Consider the following 21,954-nt stretch of genomic DNA (forward strand, 5'->3'; position numbering starts at 1 on the left):
TAATGAGTGTAATATTATGGTTGACACTTGGTTGGTTTAGCCTTTTGCTAGTGTGGTCAAACATGTAGAGTCTAGCTGCTAGACCATTGTTCCACATAGTATAGGTTCCCGATTTTTAAATTGATCTTTTATCATTGTGCTTCTAGAACTCCAAATATAACCCTGTCTGATTTTATTCTCATGAATAAATATATTTCAAAAACAGGTTTACCCAATCCCGAATTTCAAGTCTCCCAAAATATCACCTATCTTTGGTTATACACATTTGCTATTTCGAACCGAGTTTATCTCGCTTATCTATTTCTCGAAATATGTGTTGGTAAGCTTTCACTTTGGCCAAGTTCATTCTTTACTAATGACGAAAGTCATCAATACACCAAATTGAGGATTTTGTAACACACAGTTATCACACTTATAAGTGTAACATAAGTTGTGACACTAATATGTGTAATAACCTTAGAAAGTGTTACATTAATTCGAGATTAGTTTTTACTTAACTTTTATTTATTTTGTTACACTTTTTAGTGTGGCAGCATTGTCGGTTATTTATTAAATGATTTTTTTTCTTAAGTAAAAATAAAAAGCAAATTAAAATAAAATAAAAAGAAACCACGTCTTCCACTTCTCCTCGTCTTGCGGACTCCGCCTATCAGTTATCCTTCAAACGAGAAGTTTTCTTTTTCCTCTCTAGAAAATCGAATCCATTACCCCCAAATTTAACCCTCGACAGCCAAAATTTCTTTTTAGTTTTTTTTTTTCCTGAGAATCTAGTAGAGAACGTTAGGCATCATAGAAGAATTCTAGGGCAAGGAGTAATTTTTACTGGTCTCGATCTCCTTATATGTGTAAGCTTGACTTCGTTTTGTGTTTTTCTTTTCTTTCAGATGTCGATGAGTTCTACGCCCTTTGTGATCCAGGTAAAATAAAAATAAATTAGGTCTAATTTTTTGTGATTTATGTTTAGAAAGGGGTTCGCTCTATGGATGAGTATGTTCAGTTAGGTGGTAATTTTGTTTGAAATTAGGTCAATTGATGTGAAATTAGGTTAATTTTTGTTTTGGGTTTTCCAGAAAAGGAGAATCTATGTTTATATGGACATGCAAATGAGAGTTGGGAAGTTACTCTACCAGCTGAAGAAGTACCACCGGAGCTACCTGAATCAGCTTTGGGGATTAATTTTGCTAGAGATGGAATGAACCGTAGGGATTGGCTTTCCCTAGTTGCTGTTCACAGTGATTCTTGGCTGCTTTCTGTTGCTTTCTATCTTGGAGCTCGTTTTAACCGTAATGAAAGGTTCGATCTGTTAGCAAGTCGCACCTTTACATCAAGAAGAAGTGGTTATATATACAAATGGAAAACTAGATCTTACACATGTTGTGATCAAGTATTTTATCTCTTCGTATAATTTGATTAATGTCGGAATCCTTTCGTATTAATGTTAGGTCATTTCAGATTCTCAATGTCTTTCTATTTGGGTTTCAAATCTAAGGACACCAGCAAGCGCATCCAGGATTGGTCCTCTGAGATTAGAATTGGGTTATGTACATGTTTCTTCCTACTCTACCAATTACTACGATTTGTTGGAGTTCATTGTTTTGCTTGTCTCACTAACAAAATCATCCCTCAATGTGGTTGATTAAAACTGGTTACATAAGAAGCGATATGAATCATGGGATAAACTTAAAAGCTTTGAGTTTTATGAATCCATATATATATATATATATATATATATATATATATGGATATGGATTTCTTTAATAATTGGATATCAGATGGGAAAGAGAAGAAGGGGTTGGGATTTATTAGGTTGTGTTTATTAAGCTCAGTTATGCGGATGAATTAGGTTGTTTTAAGCTTGGTTTAAAGTGAGATTTTTGTAAAAATATCTCCAGTGAACTCAATCTTGGTGGCTCTTAATAGTAGAATCACATACGGTGTATTAGTTGGGACTGGAAGCCATAAGGTATGCCAACTCAATATTATGATGCATCAGCTTACAACTCTGCAGGGTGGAGGTTGTTTAAAGTTATCTCGGGATTTGTCATTGATTTTTTTTATTTGTCCTCTGAGAACCCTTTCAATTCTTTTCTTTGCATACTGCTTCCTTCAAAAACATGCATTTTGTGACTGCATCCTTGACTTTTTGTGCCTCTTCCAATACAGTTTTTTACACTATCTATTTCTAAAAGCAAGATAATGATTTATTGTAGTTAGCAACTGTACGGGGACACCCTTATAAAGGTGGTGGAGTGGAGGCCTTCTATATAGTTAGCAACTGTATGGAGACACCCTTATAAAGATGGTGAGAGAAGGTATGGACTAAATATTGCTATATAAGCATTGAATTTCTTCGTATGATTGTCTTGTCTTGGATGGATGGGTTTGCCTCCCCCCTCATCGTAAAGCTATATCGGGTTCCATATATATTCAGTGTACAAATGAACTACTTTTCTTGCATAATTTATGTGCGAACATACTGATAAGTATTGCTAACATAATACCGGAGGCATTTTATTATTTTTACGGATTTTGTGGCTGTAAAGCATGTCATGTAAGCAGTAAGACTTTTTTTGCTCAAGTACGGGTTTGCGACATTCTATTTTTTTTGTCCGATGGCTGCGATTTTAAAATAAAATGTACAATGGGCTCATGCTATGTACGTCCCTAAATCGCATCTTAGAACATTGCTATCACACTAGTGTTGTGTACTTCTTTGTGACGTTGTCCACTCCGCGGACTCATCTTTCAGTAGAAGACCTGTTATATTGAGTGTGGCACATTTAGTTCTGGCAACCACATCATGTTCCAGGTGTATGGATCAAATATTTATCTCTGGGACACCAATTTCTCTTTTCCTCCCTGCCTTTCAGATTTGGTTTTCTTACTAGTCTTAGTGATGTCACATTATGGTCATCTGTTAATGACAACATTAACATGGGGTTAACTTTTTTATAGGTCTGCCTGAATCAAATGGTTACATTTATGTTGAGGCAAATGGTGGCTTAAATCAGCAAACAACATCGGTTTGTTTTTATTTCTCAATCACTATGCAATTGTTTATTTTATGCTTTCATTGGAGTGCAAATGTCCCTGCTGCTCATTAGAGTGCCAATGAACTGAATAACAAGAGATATATTTAGAGAATTGAGCTTTGTCTGCTGTAAATACAAGTTACTATATGTCACTCCAGAGAAAGTTGCTAAGTTAGTTGTATTAACTTATTGGATCATTTTTTTTCTTGAGTTACTTAGTGATGAAACCTGCACTTGGATGTCTATCTGCTTATCCTTAGCTTTCCTTCATTATTACATGTTTTGTCCAAGTGCTTTGAAAATAATTAGGCCTGGCAGCCATTTATATTGCTTAACTTGCTCTGGATTTCTGATTATTAACACTTTTACTTGTTGAAATATTGCATTCATTTGTGGTTGTTCTTCATGACAAGATGACTAGCTTCAGAGAAGGAGATCCGTCACAACTAGTTTGCATGGACATTTTTTTGCTAGTACCATTGATCCTTTTTAAGGAAACTTTTAGGATTCTAAGAAATAATTAATGATGATACACATCATATATGATAGGTAAATTTTTCTTCTTGGGGCAGTTATAACTTTATGTTGATTGTGTACTTACCGCATTACAGGCCATGGCACAAAAAATACCCAGTGATCATTCGACAAACGAGAGACCACCTTGAATGATTCTTGTACCCCTAACTCTGACTTCACTCCTATTCTTTTACAAGGAATTTCACTCTTATTCTTTTACCAGGAATTTAAATCCCATGTAAGAGCCACAAGCTTACGACAATTCTGGTTATGAAGAGTCTTCAAATCAGAATGTGGATTTGCTGGACAGGAATGGAAAAATGGTGCAGAATGGCATAAGAAGTGTTTGCAATCTATAAATTAAACTTTGTTTACCTTGTGACAGATTAGTACCATTAGGTACGGTTTAGCGTTTTAATTTATAATTATTTATTGTTCAGTGTGTTAAGAGTGTGCCGAGAATATTAATTTATGTTGAAACAGATTTCTTTTATTAATTTAATTTTTATTAAATCTTTTGAGTAGTACTTTTTGAAATTATGCCCATGTTTTTGTGGATTTTGGAGAAGATCTAATAACGTGGTGGGATGGGGAAAGCAGGTGTATGAATCCAAAACTGGGTGGGAAATTAAAAATAAATACTTTTTTCTTAATTATTGCATAATTTGTTACACAATATATATTTAAGAGATTTGTCATACTTTATAGTGGATTTTAATTAATTAAAGTCACACTTATTAGTGTGACCACTAATGTGTAACAAAAGAAAAACACCATATTTAGACACTAATAAGTGTAATAAATAAGTGTGACACATATTTGTGTAACAAAATGTATGATTTGGTGTAGTGCATATTAGTTTCAATTACTTGAAAATTGCTTTGACGAAAATGGTTTGTGAACAACAACTATATAACATCCTCTAAGAATGTTTCAATGATTGAAATGAGAGTTTAGAATATATAACCTTGGAAGGATATAAACATTGTGTGGTAACACATACGTGTGTAAGTCCTTAATCCTTGAACCAAAGTATGCGTACTTTGCTGCTCAGGAAAACCGGAACTAGAGTCCAGTACGCGCACTATCGGAAGTTCACGTCCTGTGAATTTCTACTGGAGTTTGTGAACTGTAAAAACTTATTCCGGGTACTTAAGTCCGCGTGCCAGTATGCGTACTTAAGTTGGTTATTTTCTAAAAACGATTATTCGTGAACTTAAACTTATATAAACTAAGGAATGCATACTTGCAAACCGTGACTATAAAGTTCATGAACTAATTTGAGTGAATCAAATCGTTTTTGCTTCGATTGTGTATTGTATACTTCTATAAGATCTAAGCAATTGAACAACTCTCTAACTAGTTCATTCGAGTCATTTGAACTAGTTGTGGTAAAGAAAAATATGGTTGATATGAAAGTGCTCATATGGCTGACCATTCGGTTAACTACTGTTGAACCAACTAAGTGTACATGTTTGGGTACGGTTACACAAACCTAAATAAACGTGCATTTCGTTTGTGTGTAACAAACTAAGTTTCGATCTAACGGTTGAAAGATATTAGCTTGAATCTAATCAGGTTTTCATCTAACGGTGAATATTGAATGCTTTGTTACCAAGGTAACTTAGATTGCAAAACCTGATTTGAAAGTCTATATAAAGGAGAACTCTAGCAACTAGGAAACCTAATCCACACACCTTCTGTGTGATACTAGTTGTATTAGCTAGAGTCGATTCTCCTTTAACCTTAAGTTTCTTCTCGAGACCATGTAGGTTAACGACTTGAAGACTTCATTGGGATTGTAAAGCCAGACCCAACTATTTTCTTGTTGTTTCTATCGTATTTGAGTACAATCGTCAGATTGGATTGAGATTGATTTCTTCGATAGGCAAGATATAAAAGAAGTCACAAACACCTTCATCTCATCGTTTGTGATTCCGCAATATCTTCTTTCGCTAGTCGATTAAGATTATTGTGAGATGATTGATAATTTTAGGTTGTTCTTCGGGAATATAAGTCCGGGTTATCAAGTGATTCTTGTTCACCTTGATTTATCAAAAGACGGAAAAAAAAACTCGTAGGTATTTCTGTGGGAGACAAATTTATCTACCGTAGACTTTTCTGTGTGATACAGATTTTTTTATTAAAGTCTTTGACTTTGGGTCGTAGCAGTTGTGGGTTAGATCAGCTAAGGGAATCAAGTGCGTAATATCCTGCTGGGATCAGAGACGTAAGGAGCGCAACTATACCTTGGAAGTGTGAGATTGATTGGGGTTCAACTACAGTCCATACCTAAGTTAGTTTGTAGTAGGCTAGTGTCTGTAGCGACTTAATACAATGTGTGTTCAATATGGACTAGGTCCGGGGTTTTTCTGCATTTGCGGTTTCCTCGTTAACAAAACTTCTGGTGTCTGTGTTATTTCTTTTCCGCATTATATTTTGTTATATAATTGAAATATCACAGGTTGTGTGTTGAATCGATCAATTGGGAAATCCAACCTTTGGTTGTTGATTGAAATTGATTGATCCTTGAAAATTGGTCATTGGTACCGTTCAAGTAGTTTCTCTTGTGTTCAATTAGATTTGCAAATTTCTATTTTCTTGAGTAAGTATTGAATTGAGAAAGAGAGATATAACTCTTTGATATACTTTTATTAAGATTGGGTCTGACTGTCTAGTTGATTATCTTAAAAGTATATTGGAGTTTGTCCATACAGATTGCTAAGCGAAATATTGAATGTGGTTGTTAGACCCCCGCTTTTTCAAGGGTATACCAAGACGATATTGTAAAATAGTGCTGAATTTCCTAGGTCCAACTGCTTGATTAAGCCCAGGTATAAGGATCGCCTTAAGGAAGTCCATAGCATGTTCTATGCGGTTGCATTGCCACAACGTATATTCACGCTTCGATAAAGAAAAGCTTGTAGGAATCTTTTTTTTGACAACATAAAAATAAGTATTATATTTCGTTATTTATTAAAAAAAATATATACACTTACATTTGTATTTTTTATTTTTTAACAGGGAAAAAACCTTGCACAATTGTAGATGTGTTAAAACTGCAGTTTGACACTGCCCATGATACGAGTGACCAGAATTTCATAGAAGTGTTCTTAACTTTTATGGAAATTAATGACTAGAGTTTCAAAGAAATGCAACTATCAATGAAATTTTGGAGATGAATAAAGATTTATGTCTAGCAGTGTCGCAAGGGTGTCTTAGCGTACTTGTTAACTCATATTTTATTGGTGTTAAATACCATTTTAAAGCATATGAGATGCTTTTAATTTTTTCTCTTAAGGAAGAGGTTATATTAAATAAAGAAAAGAAAAAAAGAAAAAATATAAAAAAGAAAAAACACACAAAGTGCTACATGTGTGACGAAGACCCATTATATTAGCCCAAAAGAAAAGAAAAGAAAACTAGACAAGACAAGATTATAAAACCAGTTACGAAAACATTTCCAAATAAGAAAATACATACTTAAATCTAAACACCTTTAAATCCGTCAACTCTAAAAGACTGAAACTTGAAGTGCTGGAGATCATATATGCTACGCAGGCATGCATCTTAATGATCGAATGACTCACAAAATTCAGTTACATGCTATAAATGAAGCAGTTGAAATACTTAAAGAAACCATAAATTGACATAAAGTTATTGCTCTGGTGCTTAGCTGAAATTGTAAAATCTAGTTGGTTAAATTTTTTCTAAGCTAGCACGTTCTCCTTAACTTCTTTGTGTTCTTGTGTTGTTTACATTACATGTGCAAGGTCTGGTAAATGCCACACAAAATTTATTTTTGGTGTATTTATTTTTTCGCTTGAATTTCTTAACGAATCCAATGCCTAACTAGGTGGACATGGAAGTCATTTAGTAATTGTGCAAGTACGTTGTTGAGTTTGCGTGCAGCTATGAATTGTTGCAGACTGATCGAGGTCATCTGCTTGTAGTATGGTTTTTGTGTCACTGAAGCTTGTTCATTCAATAATGCAAGCACAAAAAAAATTTATTCTCCTGTTCCATTAACTCAAACTTTTTTCTAAACTAAATTTATCACTTTCTTTTGCTCTTGGACTTTACAATGTTTAAACTTACAAAAATAAATCATATGCAAGATAAGAAGAAAGAATCATATCATACAATTTTCATTTGCAAATAAAAGCAAACTCATGTTATAGGCATTGCGTTTTTAACACATAAGACACATGTTTATAAATAAATGTTTGTTGATGCCATAATAACGTACATATAGATGATATACATTATGTAAAGGTTATCATGATATTTAAACTCTATTCTGTAATACTTGTATAATAATAAATTAATATACTACTAACAAATATTAATGTCTAAAAAGAAAACAATATATATATATATATAAAGAAAACTATATAAGATTATAATATTATCACTAACAAGTCTATGCAACACGACAAGTTATATCTTTAGTCTTTAACATTTCTAATACAAGTATTATATTTCGTTATTTATTTAAAAAGATATACGCTTACATTTGTATTTTTTATTTTTTTTAACAGGGAAAAAACCTTGCACAATTGTAGATGTGTTAAACTGCAGTTTGACACTGCCCATGATACAAATGACCAGAATTTCATAGAAGTGTTCTTAACTTTTATGGAAATTAATGACCAGAGTTTCAAAGAAATGCAACTATCGATGAAAATTTGGAGACGAATAAAGATTTGTGTCTAGCAGTGTCGCAAGGGTGTCTTAACGTACTTGTTAACTCATATGTTGTTGGTGTTAAATACCATTTTAAAGCATATGAGATGCTTTTTTTTCTCTTAAAGAAGAGGTTATATTAAATAAAGAAAAAAAAATAAAATATAAAAAATAAAAAATTGCGGAAAGTGCTACATGTGTGACGAAGACCCACTATGCTAGCCCAAAAGAAAAGAAAAGAAAAGAAAAACTAGACAATATTATAAACCAGTTACGAAAACATTTACAAATAAGAAAATACAGACTTAAAGCTAAACACCTATAAAAAAATCTTGTAAGGTGCGTGTTTCCCATGACCAAATTCTTTGTTACCGGATACTCAATCGCAATAAAGACTATTAGCTTCTTTGTCTAACTTAAAAACTCTGTAATAACTGTCCATTATTATATCAAATACGTCTCTACTTCAATCTATTTTCCTCCCTGATGAGAACCAAGTAAAGAACCATAATCTCTAATCTTACTAATGTGATGTTCTCTAGACCAAGGTTTTTTACAAGTTAGACCTTGAATAGTATTAATTCTCTACTTCAATATCTTCGTAGTCTGTTTCATATTCAGACTCCTTAGGAATCCTGAACTAATCTTCATGTCATTACCCATAATAGTATTATGAGTGACCAATTTTTTTTTTTAGCTCATTGATGTGTTGTCTTTTTAAAATTCTACGCTTGAATTGTTATAGTCTATTTTTGTATGACCAAAAACCTGTAAGTAGAAGAGAACTAAAATTCAACAATATTTCAATTCTGAAAGTCAATATTATTTGAAGTTGTAGTTTCTTTGAACTCTAGTACTTATTTGTTAGAGATTATAAATAAGAATCCTCACCCTTTAAGAAAATGGTAGGTCTTTAACTCTATTTGACATTTAGGTGTGTTGTCTAGTGTTCCTAACAAGTACACCATATAACTTAATCCATCTTTATTACAAAACTTGATAATAATTATCTCTTATTTCTGAAACTTGATAACAACTTTGATCCCCCTTAATTGTTGTCGTCTTAAAGTAGTTCCTGTAGAATAAACTTGCAACAAGCTTGCTTTTTTGCTGGCTTGATATTTGGATCTGACTCGGTCCATAACTAGGCATGAGTCAGATATCAGAAAATTTGTTTTTTAGTTTTTGTTAAATCTGACTTGCTTCCCGATTCAAATCAACTCCTTGACTTAGACCCGTTTTAGTCAGGAAACAAAATGCCACTGACTCATGGGACCAAACCACTGACTTGTATATTTATGAGTCAGTTAAGCCAGGTCTGACTTAAAAAAAAAGTACATGGAGCCAGGACCATATGAGTTAGTAAATTTCAGTTAGATTCAGAAGGTCCAGAGAAAAAAAAACGATGTTAGACTTCTGCTTTAGCACCAGCGGTAGTACCTTGAAATTTGCACTAGTATGGTTTTACCACTACTCAACGACGGAAACACGGGAAGCTAGGAGCCCACCCCAAAATTTTTGGAAATTATTTTGAGCCCTTATAGTTACCATAAAAGTTATATTTAGCACACCTATGAATCTAGATTAGCCTATTATACATGGTATGCGTTTTTTTGTTCTCGCTTACTTATATTAAGCGTGGAAACTAGTTCACATTATTTTGATAGGACGTTGTAACTTTATGAAATGACAAATTTAGTTTAAGATTATCTCTAAATTACCTTTCTTTCGTTTTGATAATTGTTGAAAAGAAGTTCAAACATGTTAATCAGTTTAACTATAATGTAAGGACAATGCTAGATATATGAGTCAACTGTATTTTTCAAGCGTGATGATGTTAGAAATTCCAAGATTTTGAACTTAAAGTATTGTTTTATGCAAAACTTTCGTCATTGAAATTTTCCATACTAAAATAAATGTCCTTCTCTGTTCCTGCTTTCCTTACTTACTTTTATGGCTTTACAACACCTATCTTCATCACAATTAAGTATTCGTAGAATTTTCTTTTTATTAGCCCACCCATATATAGATTCCTGGTTTCGGTCGCTGCTATTACTTCATATGTTAGATACATTAACACATGGTTGTTCTCTCACACTAAATCAAGACTTGCAATATGTTCTCTAAGTAGTAATTTTGTGATTTTTTCTCATGACGACTAATAACATACCAGTTTATTGAGAAGAGTACCAAATTCCATATGAGATAGTTAAAAACATCTTTTACATTATACCAATATATTGTTTTTTCTCGGGTGGTTTTACCACACAACTCAAATAACAACAAATTGAGCACATACTAACTTTTCCGGAAAACTATCATGGTTCACTGAGTCGGTTGACTCACCACACCTATTGGGCAGCCCCTTCCGATCTTTTTACTACTTTCTAGCCTTAAAATGGATAAGGGCACTCCCTCTCGGGCAACCCCATTACATAGCTTATTTTCTTCTTCTCCTCCAAGAGAGTTGCAATTTTAGGGCAAGAAAAGGAAAAAAATTGAGCTGATGTTGATTTCTCTCATCACCCCACACTTGATTCTTGATTCGAAATTGTCATTGTAGAGGAGAATAGAAATGGCGAATCATGGCAGAAGAATTGCTGAAGCTGTTTTTCAAACAAGAGTGGTAAGATCATCTTCTCTCTCACAAATCATCTCCTCCTCATCATCATCTACTGTTAAACCCAATCTTCTTAATAACATCATTACTAGGTCGATTCACTCTTCGTCATCATCATCATCTGTGAATCCAATTTCTAAATTGCCTTTCCATGAACACATATTCAATAGAAACCCATTATCATCCAAATTGCCTTCAACTAAAACAATCTTGTCTGAAATGTTCCTTAAAAAACATTCTACTCAACAATTAGGGTTTCATCATAGAAAGCTGGTTAATAATAATGGGGCTGGGGTTCCATTAGGTTTGGGTAATAACACTAGGAGGTTCTTTTCTATCAAATCTGGTGGTAATAGTGTTAATAAGGTCAATCTCACCAAGTCATTAGCTGGTAAGCCAATGAATTTGTTAAAGTCTACGATTGTGAGTTCTCGAGAAGCGGTTGGTCTTCATGTTGAGGCATTCTGGAGAAGGAATTATCTCTCTATACTTGGTGCTGGTGCTTTTGGACTTTGCCTTATTCTCTGGAGAGTTATGTTTGGGATTGCAGATACTTTTATTGGTTTCTCTGAAGGAATGGCCAAGTATGGATTTCTTGCTCTTTCCTCTGCCATGGTTGCTTTCCTTGTGAGTAATTCTTCCTCCATTACTCTTATTATTGCTAATTCACTCTTGCTGTTGTTGCCTTTAGTTGTGGAGAATGCTTATAATTGCCTTTAGTTGTGGGAACGCTTATAATTTGCTTGAATTTAGAGTGCAAGATGCTTGTAGCTTTAAGGGTGGATTGCAAAATGGAGAATTCTGTAGAGTTAGGAAGATATAAATGTTGTGGAAGTGAGACAAATACATGAATGACATTTGGTAAATAGGTTCACAACATCATATGATCAATCTGCGTTCTTAATTCACCGGCATTCTTATATCTGGGAGACCCTGTAATAAGCCTCCCTACTTTTAGATTGCTGCCAAGGAATACGTTCACTTGATAATAATGCTTGGTATTTTCCTATTTGAAGTGAAAAGAGGTGACCCAAAATATTGCGTTGGACAATTAGCTCATAGTATCCCCTCTTTGTTGCAACGACCTTATTGAGCTGCTGCATAGATCTTAATGTTGATCTGCTTGCTAGTTCTATTGTTTGTACCATAAGAAGATGATCCTACTGTTTAAAATGCTTTTTGATGCGTGCCTTTTTGATCCCCGTAAGGTCAATTTCTGCCTTAGTACTTACACCTCTTGGGCTTGGTTTTCAAACCACTCCTCGGGCTTAGTGCCTTTTTGATCCCCGTAAGGTCAATTTCTGTAGAGTGTAGATATATATGCTGTGTAAATACAAGTGTCAAGTGTGAAGAGAAGATTACAAAAAGGGGAGGAGCGGAGGTTACTACTGTTTTAAGAGAAGTCAAAATACTGAAACTAGTTGGTTTGATTTAGGGCAATAGATTAGTATGTTCAAGTGAGGCTAATTGATGACTTGTTAATTTCATATACTTCGTAGAGTATTGATAGTTGGCTTCGTTTTTTTAGCATTTTGTGTAAGCAATGCGAGGCAATGCCTTGAGGCTGTATTGAGGCAATGCCTCGCCTTTCCCACAAGAAACGCCTCTCCTCTGCCGTTTTTCAAGACCTTGGATGATCCGATGGTTAAAACTTAGAATATGTAATTCACCTCTTCATGGTTGATGCAAAAGAAAGAGTAAATGATATGAATTTCAGTCCTCTGTATTTGTATTTACCCAATTTACCGTAAATTATTGAACCAGTTACTTCCTCCTTCCAGGGTGTTGCTTTATCTCGTCTTGCTTGTAAACCTTGTGCTGGTAGGTTGAATCTGGTGTTGTGATTCATACTGTAGTGTCAACTAGTATACAAAAATCTAGAGAATCGGAACCTAACAGTCTGAACAAATCCTACTCGAGTATACTGGCACCATCCTGAGTTGTAACTCAGAATTTTGATGAATTAATAGTGTTGCAGAATAAGAGGTCGTTTTATCAATAGGAGAGTAGAATTATGATGACTGACCTGAACTAAAGTACATGTTAACGTGCTAACCGTAGCATATATCCAAACCCAAAGGCATAACTAGGTACACTCGGCTGGGTTCGAAGACATAAAATGATGATTTGTGGCAATTGCTTCTTTCACAGTTTCTCATATTTTTGACGTAATTCCGAGTATGCTTCTTTCCTTGTAAGCAATTGTTGTGATATCTTTGTAGAATGATTTATTCTTTTCTGTTGATTATAGGGTCTGTATGTGCGTTCAAGATTCACCATAAATCCTGATGTGGTATATAGGATAGCAATGAGGAAGCTGAACACATCTGCAGGAATCCTTGAGGTCATGGGTGCCCCATTGTCAGGCACTGATGTGAGAGCGTATGTGATGTCATCAGGTGGGCTTAGGTTGAAGAGCTTCAAGCCTAAGATTGGAGGCAAGAGGTGTTTCCTCATTTTCCCTATACGAGGCTCGGAAAGAAAGGGCCTCGTAAGTGTTGAAGTCAAGAAGAAAAATGGCCAGGTTTGTGCTGTTCCCCTTCTCTACTTAGTTATCGACGAACGAATCTCTTTATATACATATACCGCATAACAGGCTCAGAAACGAACCTTCCCACAGTTTGTTAAGTAAGGTACTAGTTGAGGATCAGATTCTCAAAATGCGAAAATGCTAAGCATCCCCCAAAGTTGTCCCCCGTTACGTGTCATTGAAGTAGTGGTTCATGCCACACAAATGTGACCCCCTGCTAATCTCAAAAGGTGGGGATCAAGGGGCTAGAATGTGCCACCTATTGGGGGACGATGTTGGGGGATACGTAGCACTGTCGCTCAAAATGTGACAAGTACAGAGAGATAGTTACTTTAGGTGTGGTCAGCTAAAAGAATAATTAAGGATCTGTGTCAGAATGTATTAATGTTTGTTTATTTATAGTGTTATATCACAAGTGGGGAAATCGGGGCGAAATGAATGTTACACAACAATACGTAGCCAGAGAGATGGATAGTAGTATAGTAACCTAAAAGTAGTATTATAAAGAGTCTATCTTTTCGGCTACTATGCTACTACTAATTTTCAGCTATTATACTACTATGTATCTATCTATTTAGAAGTCATCTCTGTTGTCTTCCTCATCCTGTGTTGTCAGTCCTGTCAATTTAATCCCTGTGCTGTAAGTGCTGACATTGATGACAATGGCCCATACCTCATAACAGGGGAAGAGGGTTAGGATAATCTTTGGTTCCAATGTTAGAGAGCTGAAAGGGTGTTGTTCTCATTGTGAAATGTGCAGTACGACATGAAGCTACTAGCGGTTGACGTTCCCATGAGCACAGGGCCTGATCAGCGTTTTTTCCTGATTGGTGATGAAGAAGAGTACAAGGTAGGGGGTGGTTTGATATCTGAACTTAGAGATCCGATAGTGAAAGCTATGGCAGCCACTAAAGAGTTTGAGGAACTTGATGAGAAGGAAGAGGATGAGGAGCGAAAACTGGAGGAAGCAGAGAGGAAACTGGAGGAGGCAGAGAGAAAAAACCGTGAGGAGATTGAGCAATTGGAGAAAAGGTAGAGTAAGTAGAGTTTATACATACTGTTTTGTTGTGTCTTGTTACTTGTTTGTGTATGTTCCCCATCTATCTGTTCCTTCCTGGGGGGGCTCTTTTTCATTTGACACTTGCAGCAAAAATACACCCAAGGGTATTTCTGTTTTTTTGAAAGTGGTAGTGATGATGGAAGATACCAAACAAACACACGTCGCTTCTGCTTCTTGGTGAGATATTATGAAACAGGTTTTGGCAGTTTCTTTGGTTCCAATTGAATAAAACAGCAGGCTACATACATGTTCCTAGGAAATGTTTTTAGACACCCGAATAATAATCTTAATAGCTTTATGAATGTGTTTGTTAGTATGTTATTATTCCTTGCTCATTTGTTTTGTTTTTGTTTTTCTTTCTTATACTCCACTAGTCCACTTGAAGTAGGAAATGTATCCCCAATAAATACCGAGGAGTGCTTTGTTATTAAGCTGGTTTGCTTATTTGAAAGCAAAGCTTCCCCGAGTTTGTTTGTTAAGTAGGGAGTTGTAATTGAGATGGATCCTTTGTGCGCTGGAAATCTTTGTAGTAGAGTAGTATAATACAAACAAGTAGCTAAAGGACCAGATCCTGAAAATGTGACAGTAGAGTAGTACTAGTACTCTTTAGATTTAGCTTTAGGTAGCATGTGTGGTGAGGTAAAGCGAAAGAATAGAATAGAATAATTAGGGATCTGTGTTACTCAGAATGTGTAAATGTCTGTTTATTAGTTAATGAATAGTATTATAGTGACAAAGTGGGGGAGTGGTGGGTGAAATGAAATGAATGTTCCACAGCAATGCCTAGATATTCCTGGTCCTAGCTAGAGGGAGATGGATGGATGGACTGGAGTGTTAATCCTCTGACAGACTTATTAGTAAACTGTAGGCCACCAAGCCAAGCCAAGCCAAGCAGCAAGAGAGTCAAAGTTACAGGGTCCAGGAGTAGTAATGAAGGAAAGTTATCTCTTCTTCCTGTTGACTATGTCAGTCAATCCCTGTGAAGTGTAAATGTTGATGGGGATTAAAAATGGTCCGTGCTATCCTCCTCCTATGAGAAAGTCCATGCCATACCATGAGACTTGTTATTTTTTTAATTATTATTATTGTTGGATGGATCTATCATGAGCTCAACATCGTGAAATCAAAAGAAATAGAAATGAAAAAGAAAACCAACGGACGGACAATGAATTAAAAAGAGGTTGAAACACCAAACGGACCCTACCCCTCCGGCCCAACAACTCATCATCACAACCTTTCTAGTTATTACCTGCCTATCCTTCTTTCCTTCTTCTCTTTCACCGTAGTCTAGTGTAGATTTCTTTCTGAGTAGGTAGTTAGTTGTCCTCCAGCCTTGATTGATAATTGATTATTACTGGTAGTAGTAGAATTCATTTAATATTTGGTTTGGGTAATTAAAGTGAAGCGTTTCCAAAAGTGAATTTAATAACATCACCACATAAAGAAGATTTATTAATTAATTAATTAATTAACAACAACCAGAAAGAAGAGAAGCTCTCTCTCTCTCTCTTTCTTCCTGGACCTGCTGAATTCTACTACTAGTATTGTGGAAGAAGAAGAAGAAAATATCAAACTCAATTTTTCAACTCTCTCTATCCCCGTGGTTATACTACTACATTGTCTGTCCAATTCTTCTTCTTCTTCTTCTTCTTCTTCTTCTTCTTCTTCTTCTTCTTCTTCTTCTTCTTCTTCTTCTTCTTTCCATGACTCAGTCTATGCTTGTTAAATAATTAGTCAAATGGTATGGCGGAGGATAATTCATCATCAATTTGGTGAATTCTGATTACCATTTTCATTACCAGTTCAACATGAATAATCAGAGGAGGGTAGGGATCTCCTCTCCTCCTTCTTCTAATTCAAGAGGATCAGGAGGATTACAACAAGGACGTACTAGTAATCCTATTACAGATGAGAATTTGGATCTCTTCTCTAGGAATCGACGGATCTTCAATTCCTATTCTTCTCATGAATCTGATTCCTCAACCTCAGAAGCAGCTGGTACTATACTTCTTTCTTCTTCTTTTTTAAATTATTATTATTCATTTTCAGCTAACCAACTAACTACCAGTACAGCAACCAATTTTTTATTTGTTGATTCTAGAGAGACAGAGGGATCTCACCCACAGATTCAATCAGTTTTTTTTTTTTTATTATTGTCTACATTCAACTGTTTAATTACTCATGATCATGCAATTTGCAGCAGCAGCAGTTTCAATGAAATTGGGAAGACTTTCAGTTGCTTCTGTCAAATTATCTCGCTCTGGAATCGACGATCTTTTCAACAACAACAATAACAATAACCATGATGATGGCGAAGTAGGAAAACACGATTATGATTGGTAATTTAATTTAAGAATCCTCCTCTTTTTCATTACAAAATCTGTGGCATGCAATAGTCTTTCCTGAATGTAGAGATCTAATTGGTATCATAGAGATTAGCTGCTCAACTTGTACTAGTGAGTTACAGACAGAGTATCCCCATTTCCTTCAATTGTGGAGTGGTCCCATTGTCATTTGTTTGATTTTGATTCTAATGATTCTCCAATTCCAAATGTACAATGCTTTCCGATTACGGTTTTCATTTCCTATGTTGAGCAAGACCATGTACTATTTCTCACTGGATAAAATGCTTATGTGGCTGGTAATCATTTACTTCGGGACTTGCTGTTGGTGATGCTAAATGATTCTTTTTGTTACTAATTTCTTAATAGGCTTCTCACTCCTCCGGAGACTCCTCTTGTTTCTTCTGCGGATGCCAATGAGCCTCGATCAGCTGCAGCAGGTCCCAGAAGAACTGCATCAGTCAGATCAGCCTCTACCACCAAGGCTTCAAGGGTACTTTTTTCTTTCTCTTCTTTTACTCAATCTTTGCCATGCCCGTGTCAATGCTATTTGTCTGCATTTCCCTCCCAATTGGAACACCTTTTAAAGTATCTCTGCATAATATTAGTCAACCTTGCAACCTCTGGTTTCTGGTTATGGTCTTAACCAACACTATCCCCAATTTTCTTTTGTTTCAGCTTTCAGTGGCACAACCAGAGAACAACTCACGACAAACTAGAAGTAGTTCAGTCACTCGCTCATCAATCTCTACAACAAATTACACATCTTTTTCCGCCAATAAATCCTCTGCTTCGATCCTCAATACCAGCTCGCAGTCAGTCACGTCTATCTCTAGACCATCCACCCCAGGTTCTCGTTCATCCTTGCCACCACCTTCCGCAAGACCTTCCCCACCGACATCTAGACCATCCACACCAGGTGCCCGTTCTTCAAGACCATCCACCCCTTCTAGGTCCAGAACAATCACAACGACCACTCCCGTTGCAAAACCACAAACCCCACAAAATTCAAGACCCTCAACTCCAACTTCAACAACGCAAATCTCTACAAATACAAATCCTTCAACAGCTCGGTCAAATTCCCGCCCTTCAACTCCCACTCGTCGGAATGCAGCACCAGGTCCGCCACAAGTTAGAGGTCGTTCAGCCTCTGTAGGACCACCACTAACTAATAACCGGAGTTCGTCAGTGGCATCTCGTGGAGGCTCACCTGCACCAGTGGCATCTCGTGGAAGCTCACCTGCACCACGCACCCGAACCATGCATCAACCCATTGTACCACCCGATTTCCCTCTTGACACTCCACCAAACCTACGCACAACAATGCCAGACCGTCCGGTTTCTGCTGGTAGGTCCAGACCAGGTACTGGTCTTGCTGCTAGTAGAAAGGTGGAAGCATCAGGACCGGTGAATCCGAATCCGCTACGGAGGCAATCGGCGTCACCCGTAACCACAAGAGGAAGACTTTCAGAACCTTCCACAAGAGGAAGATCCCAAGTGAATGTGAATGCAATGGATAATCAGAAGGTGTCACCAAGCTCGGATGCAGGTACTCGAAGGCCTTTGAAACCTGCAACTTCTACAGATAGTACTGGATTTGGAAGGACAATCTCAAAGAAATCAATTGATATGGCACTCAGACATATGGTACGCACACTTCCTTCAACACATTGTCAATACCATTTTTTATTTTTCCGCTTTCTTTTTGATTCTCTTTCCTTATTTCTGCAATGTTATAGGATATTCGCACTGGTTCAACAGGGGGCGGTCGCAGTCTCTCTGGCATATCTGTTTTTCCTCAGAGTGTGCGGCCTGGCATGGCTAAAGGTGGAGTTGGTCTCCAACGCGGTACTCGTGTATTAGATTCTTATCCTCCACGTTCCACTAACAACAACAATGTTAGAACACCTGGACATTCTAATGCACCATCCATGTCAGACAATGGGAGTGTATCCTGCCTTGACATGTCTCAGGATGGTGAAACAGAAGAAATCGCCAGTCGCTTTACTGGAAAACTCAGTGAGCCTGACGTTTACGACAGCTCTAGATATGACATGCTTCTGTTGAAAGAAGACCTTACGAACACAAATTGGCTTCAAACCATGGATGATAAATCGGATTTATTTGATCATCAACCTTTCGAACCTCTTCCAGAACCATTCGACCCTTTATAGATTTTATTTTCCTCCAGATACCTCTGTTTATGTTTTCTTCTGCATCTCTTACATTTTTTTTTTCTTTCTTTCTGGGTCTTTTCTCATTTTTTCTTGGTGTGAGAAGAATTTCTTATTCGTCCCTTTCAAAAATATGAGTCTCAAGATTGTTCTATTTCCTTGGGGAGTGTAAGTACTAATTGTGTACTCTAACAGTGAAAAGTAAAACCATAATAAAAAAAAAATGATCTGATAATGAATTTCTGGCTTCATTTTCTCAAAATCTTTTGTTCCAGCCTCCATCAGACTCTATATGAATGAACAATGTTTAGAATGGAGCTTCTACAATCGAAGACGACGGTGACCTGTCATGTGCCTTCTCAGTGTGGGATGCCTTAGAATGTTTACTGGGTGCCTTCTTAAATAGTTAGTCTGCCTAAATAACTATCTCTTTCAGTCGGTCATTGGCTAGTGTCGGCCCCAATGACCGTGGGACAGATGTATAGTCCGTATTCATCACTAGCTTAGGGTTTCTCTTTCCTTCTGTTGCATTTAAGTCGTAAGAACATCCCATTTTGGGGATGAGATGTTTTTAATGAAGTGTTAGTGGCTGCTACGACATAAGTTACTTGAATTTCCGTCCAATTTCTGATCAGTTCCATCTTGAATTGTACTAACACAGTACAATTGCCATTAGAGTCGTTCTTTCCTTTCTTCAATCATGGTGGTTCCTACTTGCAAATAATTATAAGATACCAACACAGACAACAATCTGAGCTCGATTCATTATACTTGAAGGTAAACAATCTCGCTCTACAAATTACGTCGACGTCTTACAGTCACTTAGGGGGGAAATAGAGAAGGGTTTTCAAGCTCAATTGGAGAATTTTTTTTCTACTAGAGATCTCAACAATAAAGATGCACATGAGGCTCAAGGGTCTAATTCAGGCTTCGCTAATCACATGGGTGAACCTCAATTTACTATGACTTCTGGTGGACGAGATATTATGCCGCAACTACGTATGCCAAAGATGGATTTCCCTCGTTTTGACGGTGATAATCCAAAGAGCTGGTTACAGAAATGTGAGTATTATTTTCAGATGAACAATGTTCAGGACATAAAACCAGGATGGCAGCTATACATCTTGATGGGAAAGCATCTAAATGGTATGACAGTTTTTGCCTCAATCAAAATCATATTCTTGGAAGTACTTTTGTGATAATGTTTGTGATTTCGTTAAGAACCTTACACATGATAATATTGTGGGTTATTCAATAAGTTGGCTCAACTGACTACTGTTGATGCTTATTTGAAGAATTTGAGTATTTGAAAGCCTTGTTGTTGAGTGTTCATCCACATTTTCCTGAGACATACTTCATTGCTAGTTTTATTGGTGGATTGAAAGAAGAACTCCGAAGCTCGGTGCCTATGTTTGAACCTAAAACATTGTTACATGCTTTTTCCCTTGCTAGAATGCAAGAACAAACTCACAACCTACAATAGAGGGTAACCAAACCACTCAAAAAAAATTCCCTACCAATTTTTCTGCCACCAGGCCCTTTCATTCCACTATATTCACTCCAAAGCCTAATGTTGTTTCTTCTACTTCACTTGCTCCATAATCATCTCCCAAAATTAATACACCCATACCACTAAAAAGGCTTACACCTGAGAAAGTACATGCCAGAAAAGCTAAGGACCTCTTCTTTAATTGTGATGACTTTTACAGAAGGGGACACATCTGCAAGAAGCAATATAAAATTTGCTACCCTTCTCAATAAACAAGTACCCTATTAACAGTCTCGAGAAAAGATTCGTAAAGTTACTACTTAGCAAATATATGAGACTTACTATACTTACTACAAGCCTTGACTCAGAAGGAGAGAATAACAATGTTGTATCTACATACGAAGTAATGGCAACGACGAAACCAAAAATCTACATATGGGTGGGCTAATAAAAGGAAATTCTACAAATACTTAATTGTGATAAAGATAGGTTTTATAAAGCCATATAAGTAAGTATGGAACATGAACGGATATTTATTTTAGTAGGGAAAATTTCAATGGCGAAAGTTTTGTATAAGGCGATACTTTAAGCGTCCGCATGCTGCTTCAAAATCTTGGTACTTTTAACACTATCACAATTAAAAAATACAATTGACTCATGTATCTAGCATTATCCTTACATTATAGTTAAATTGATTAACATGTCAGAACTACTACAAGAATTGAAAGGAAGGTAATTTAAAAATAATCTAAAACTAAATTTTTATTTTCAAAAATTTACGACGTCCTATCACAATAATGTGAACTAGTTTCCACGCCTAAAATAAGCAAGCAAGAAAGAAAAAAAATGCATACCGTGTATTTTTTTTTTGACGAGAAAGAAAAAAATTTATTAAAAAGGAATCATAGTCACCAGAGAAGTGACTACATTCAAAAGTTACATGGATTTTTCAAATACCGCATTACAAATAACAGTGGATAAGGAAAAATCAGTAAAAATGTATGTATTTCTTGTCCAATTGAATAACGGAGTTAATCTAATCATAGGTGGACTAAATATAATTTTTATAGTAATTGTAAGGGCTTAAAATAATTTTCAAAATGGATGGGCTCCTAGCCTCCCCTGCTTCCGTGGTTGAGAAGTGGTAAAACTATACTAGTGCGAAATACGAGGTACTACTGATGCTAAAGCGGAAGTTTAACATCATGTTTGTTTTTTCTCTAGACCGTCTAGATTTGACTGAAATCACTTGACTCATATGAATCTGACTTCATGTATTTATTTTTTAAGTCAGACCTGACTCAAAAATATACAAGTTAGTGGCTTGGTCCCATGAGTCGGGGCATTTTGTTCCCTGACTCAAACAGGTCTTTGTCAGGAATTTCTAATCATAACAAGATTTGATCTGAATCAGGTAGCGAACCAGATCTAAAAAAGCCCAGAAAACGAACGATTTGACATCTGACTCGTGTCGAGGCACTAATCGAGTCAGATCCAGATATCGA

General features: G+C 36.1%; 3 protein-coding genes across 6 annotated transcripts; all 3 read left to right on the plus strand.

Moving 5' to 3' along the window:
- Nucleotides 1-649: 649 nt before the first annotated feature.
- On the plus strand, nt 650-4,061 carry LOC113278116 (PHD finger protein ALFIN-LIKE 2-like). 3 transcript variants are annotated; one of them, XR_003325303.1, is made up of 5 exons: nt 650-917; nt 1,071-1,293; nt 2,211-2,312; nt 2,956-3,023; nt 3,772-4,061. XR_003325303.1 is itself a non-coding variant. In XM_026527042.1 (2 exons), the coding sequence occupies exons 1-2, from the start codon at nt 842-844 to the stop codon at nt 1,403-1,405; spliced, it is 411 nt and encodes a 136-aa protein (XP_026382827.1). In that variant the 5' UTR covers nt 650-841; the 3' UTR covers nt 1,406-1,455. The 3 variants fall into 3 exon arrangements, 1 of the variants encoding a protein (XP_026382827.1); XR_003325302.1 differs by lacking the exon at nt 3,772-4,061 and having other exon boundaries at nt 2,956-3,275; XM_026527042.1 differs by lacking the exons at nt 2,211-2,312; nt 2,956-3,023; nt 3,772-4,061 and having other exon boundaries at nt 1,071-1,455.
- Nucleotides 4,062-10,687: 6,626 nt separating this feature from the next.
- On the plus strand, nt 10,688-14,704 carry LOC113283620. The gene is made up of 3 exons (XM_026532950.1): nt 10,688-11,481; nt 13,106-13,378; nt 14,145-14,704. Exons 1-3 carry the CDS (start codon nt 10,810-10,812, stop codon nt 14,418-14,420), a joined length of 1,221 nt encoding a protein of 406 aa, XP_026388735.1. The 5' UTR covers nt 10,688-10,809; the 3' UTR covers nt 14,421-14,704.
- Nucleotides 14,705-15,851: 1,147 nt separating this feature from the next.
- LOC113283621 (flocculation protein FLO11-like) lies at nt 15,852-19,222 on the plus strand. Of its 2 annotated transcripts, none has more exons than XM_026532952.1 (5): nt 15,852-16,442; nt 16,648-16,783; nt 17,156-17,279; nt 17,465-18,433; nt 18,526-19,222. In XM_026532952.1, exons 1-5 carry the CDS (start codon nt 16,253-16,255, stop codon nt 18,958-18,960), a joined length of 1,854 nt encoding a protein of 617 aa, XP_026388737.1. In that variant the 5' UTR covers nt 15,852-16,252; the 3' UTR covers nt 18,961-19,222. The 2 variants fall into 2 exon arrangements, with proteins under 2 accessions (XP_026388737.1, XP_026388736.1); XM_026532951.1 differs by having other exon boundaries at nt 15,855-16,442; nt 16,645-16,783.
- Nucleotides 19,223-21,954: the final 2,732 nt, after the last annotated feature.

This window comes from Papaver somniferum, chromosome 5, assembly GCF_003573695.1.
Source record: "Papaver somniferum cultivar HN1 chromosome 5, ASM357369v1, whole genome shotgun sequence".
Taxonomy (NCBI): Eukaryota; Viridiplantae; Streptophyta; class Magnoliopsida; order Ranunculales; family Papaveraceae; genus Papaver; species Papaver somniferum.

Bases quoted from the DNA above. Each gene is read 5' to 3' on its own strand.
- LOC113278116 (XM_026527042.1), top strand. From the start codon at position 842: ATGTGTAAGCTTGACTTCGTTTTGTGTTTTTCTTTTCTTTCAGATGTC. The intron at 918-1,070 runs GTAAAATAAAAA...TGGGTTTTCCAG, and splicing joins CTACGCCCTTTGTGATCCAG to AAAAGGAGAATCTATGTTTA.
- LOC113283620 (XM_026532950.1), top strand. From the start codon at position 10,810: ATGGCGAATCATGGCAGAAGAATTGCTGAAGCTGTTTTTCAAACAAGA. The intron at 11,482-13,105 runs GTGAGTAATTCT...TGTTGATTATAG, and splicing joins CTGCCATGGTTGCTTTCCTT to GGTCTGTATGTGCGTTCAAG. The intron at 13,379-14,144 runs GTTTGTGCTGTT...TGAAATGTGCAG, and splicing joins TCAAGAAGAAAAATGGCCAG to TACGACATGAAGCTACTAGC.
- LOC113283621 (XM_026532951.1), top strand. From the start codon at position 16,253: ATGAATAATCAGAGGAGGGTAGGGATCTCCTCTCCTCCTTCTTCTAAT. The intron at 16,443-16,644 runs GTACTATACTTC...TGCAATTTGCAG, and splicing joins CTCAACCTCAGAAGCAGCTG to CAGCAGCAGTTTCAATGAAA. The intron at 16,784-17,155 runs GTAATTTAATTT...ATTTCTTAATAG, and splicing joins GGAAAACACGATTATGATTG to GCTTCTCACTCCTCCGGAGA.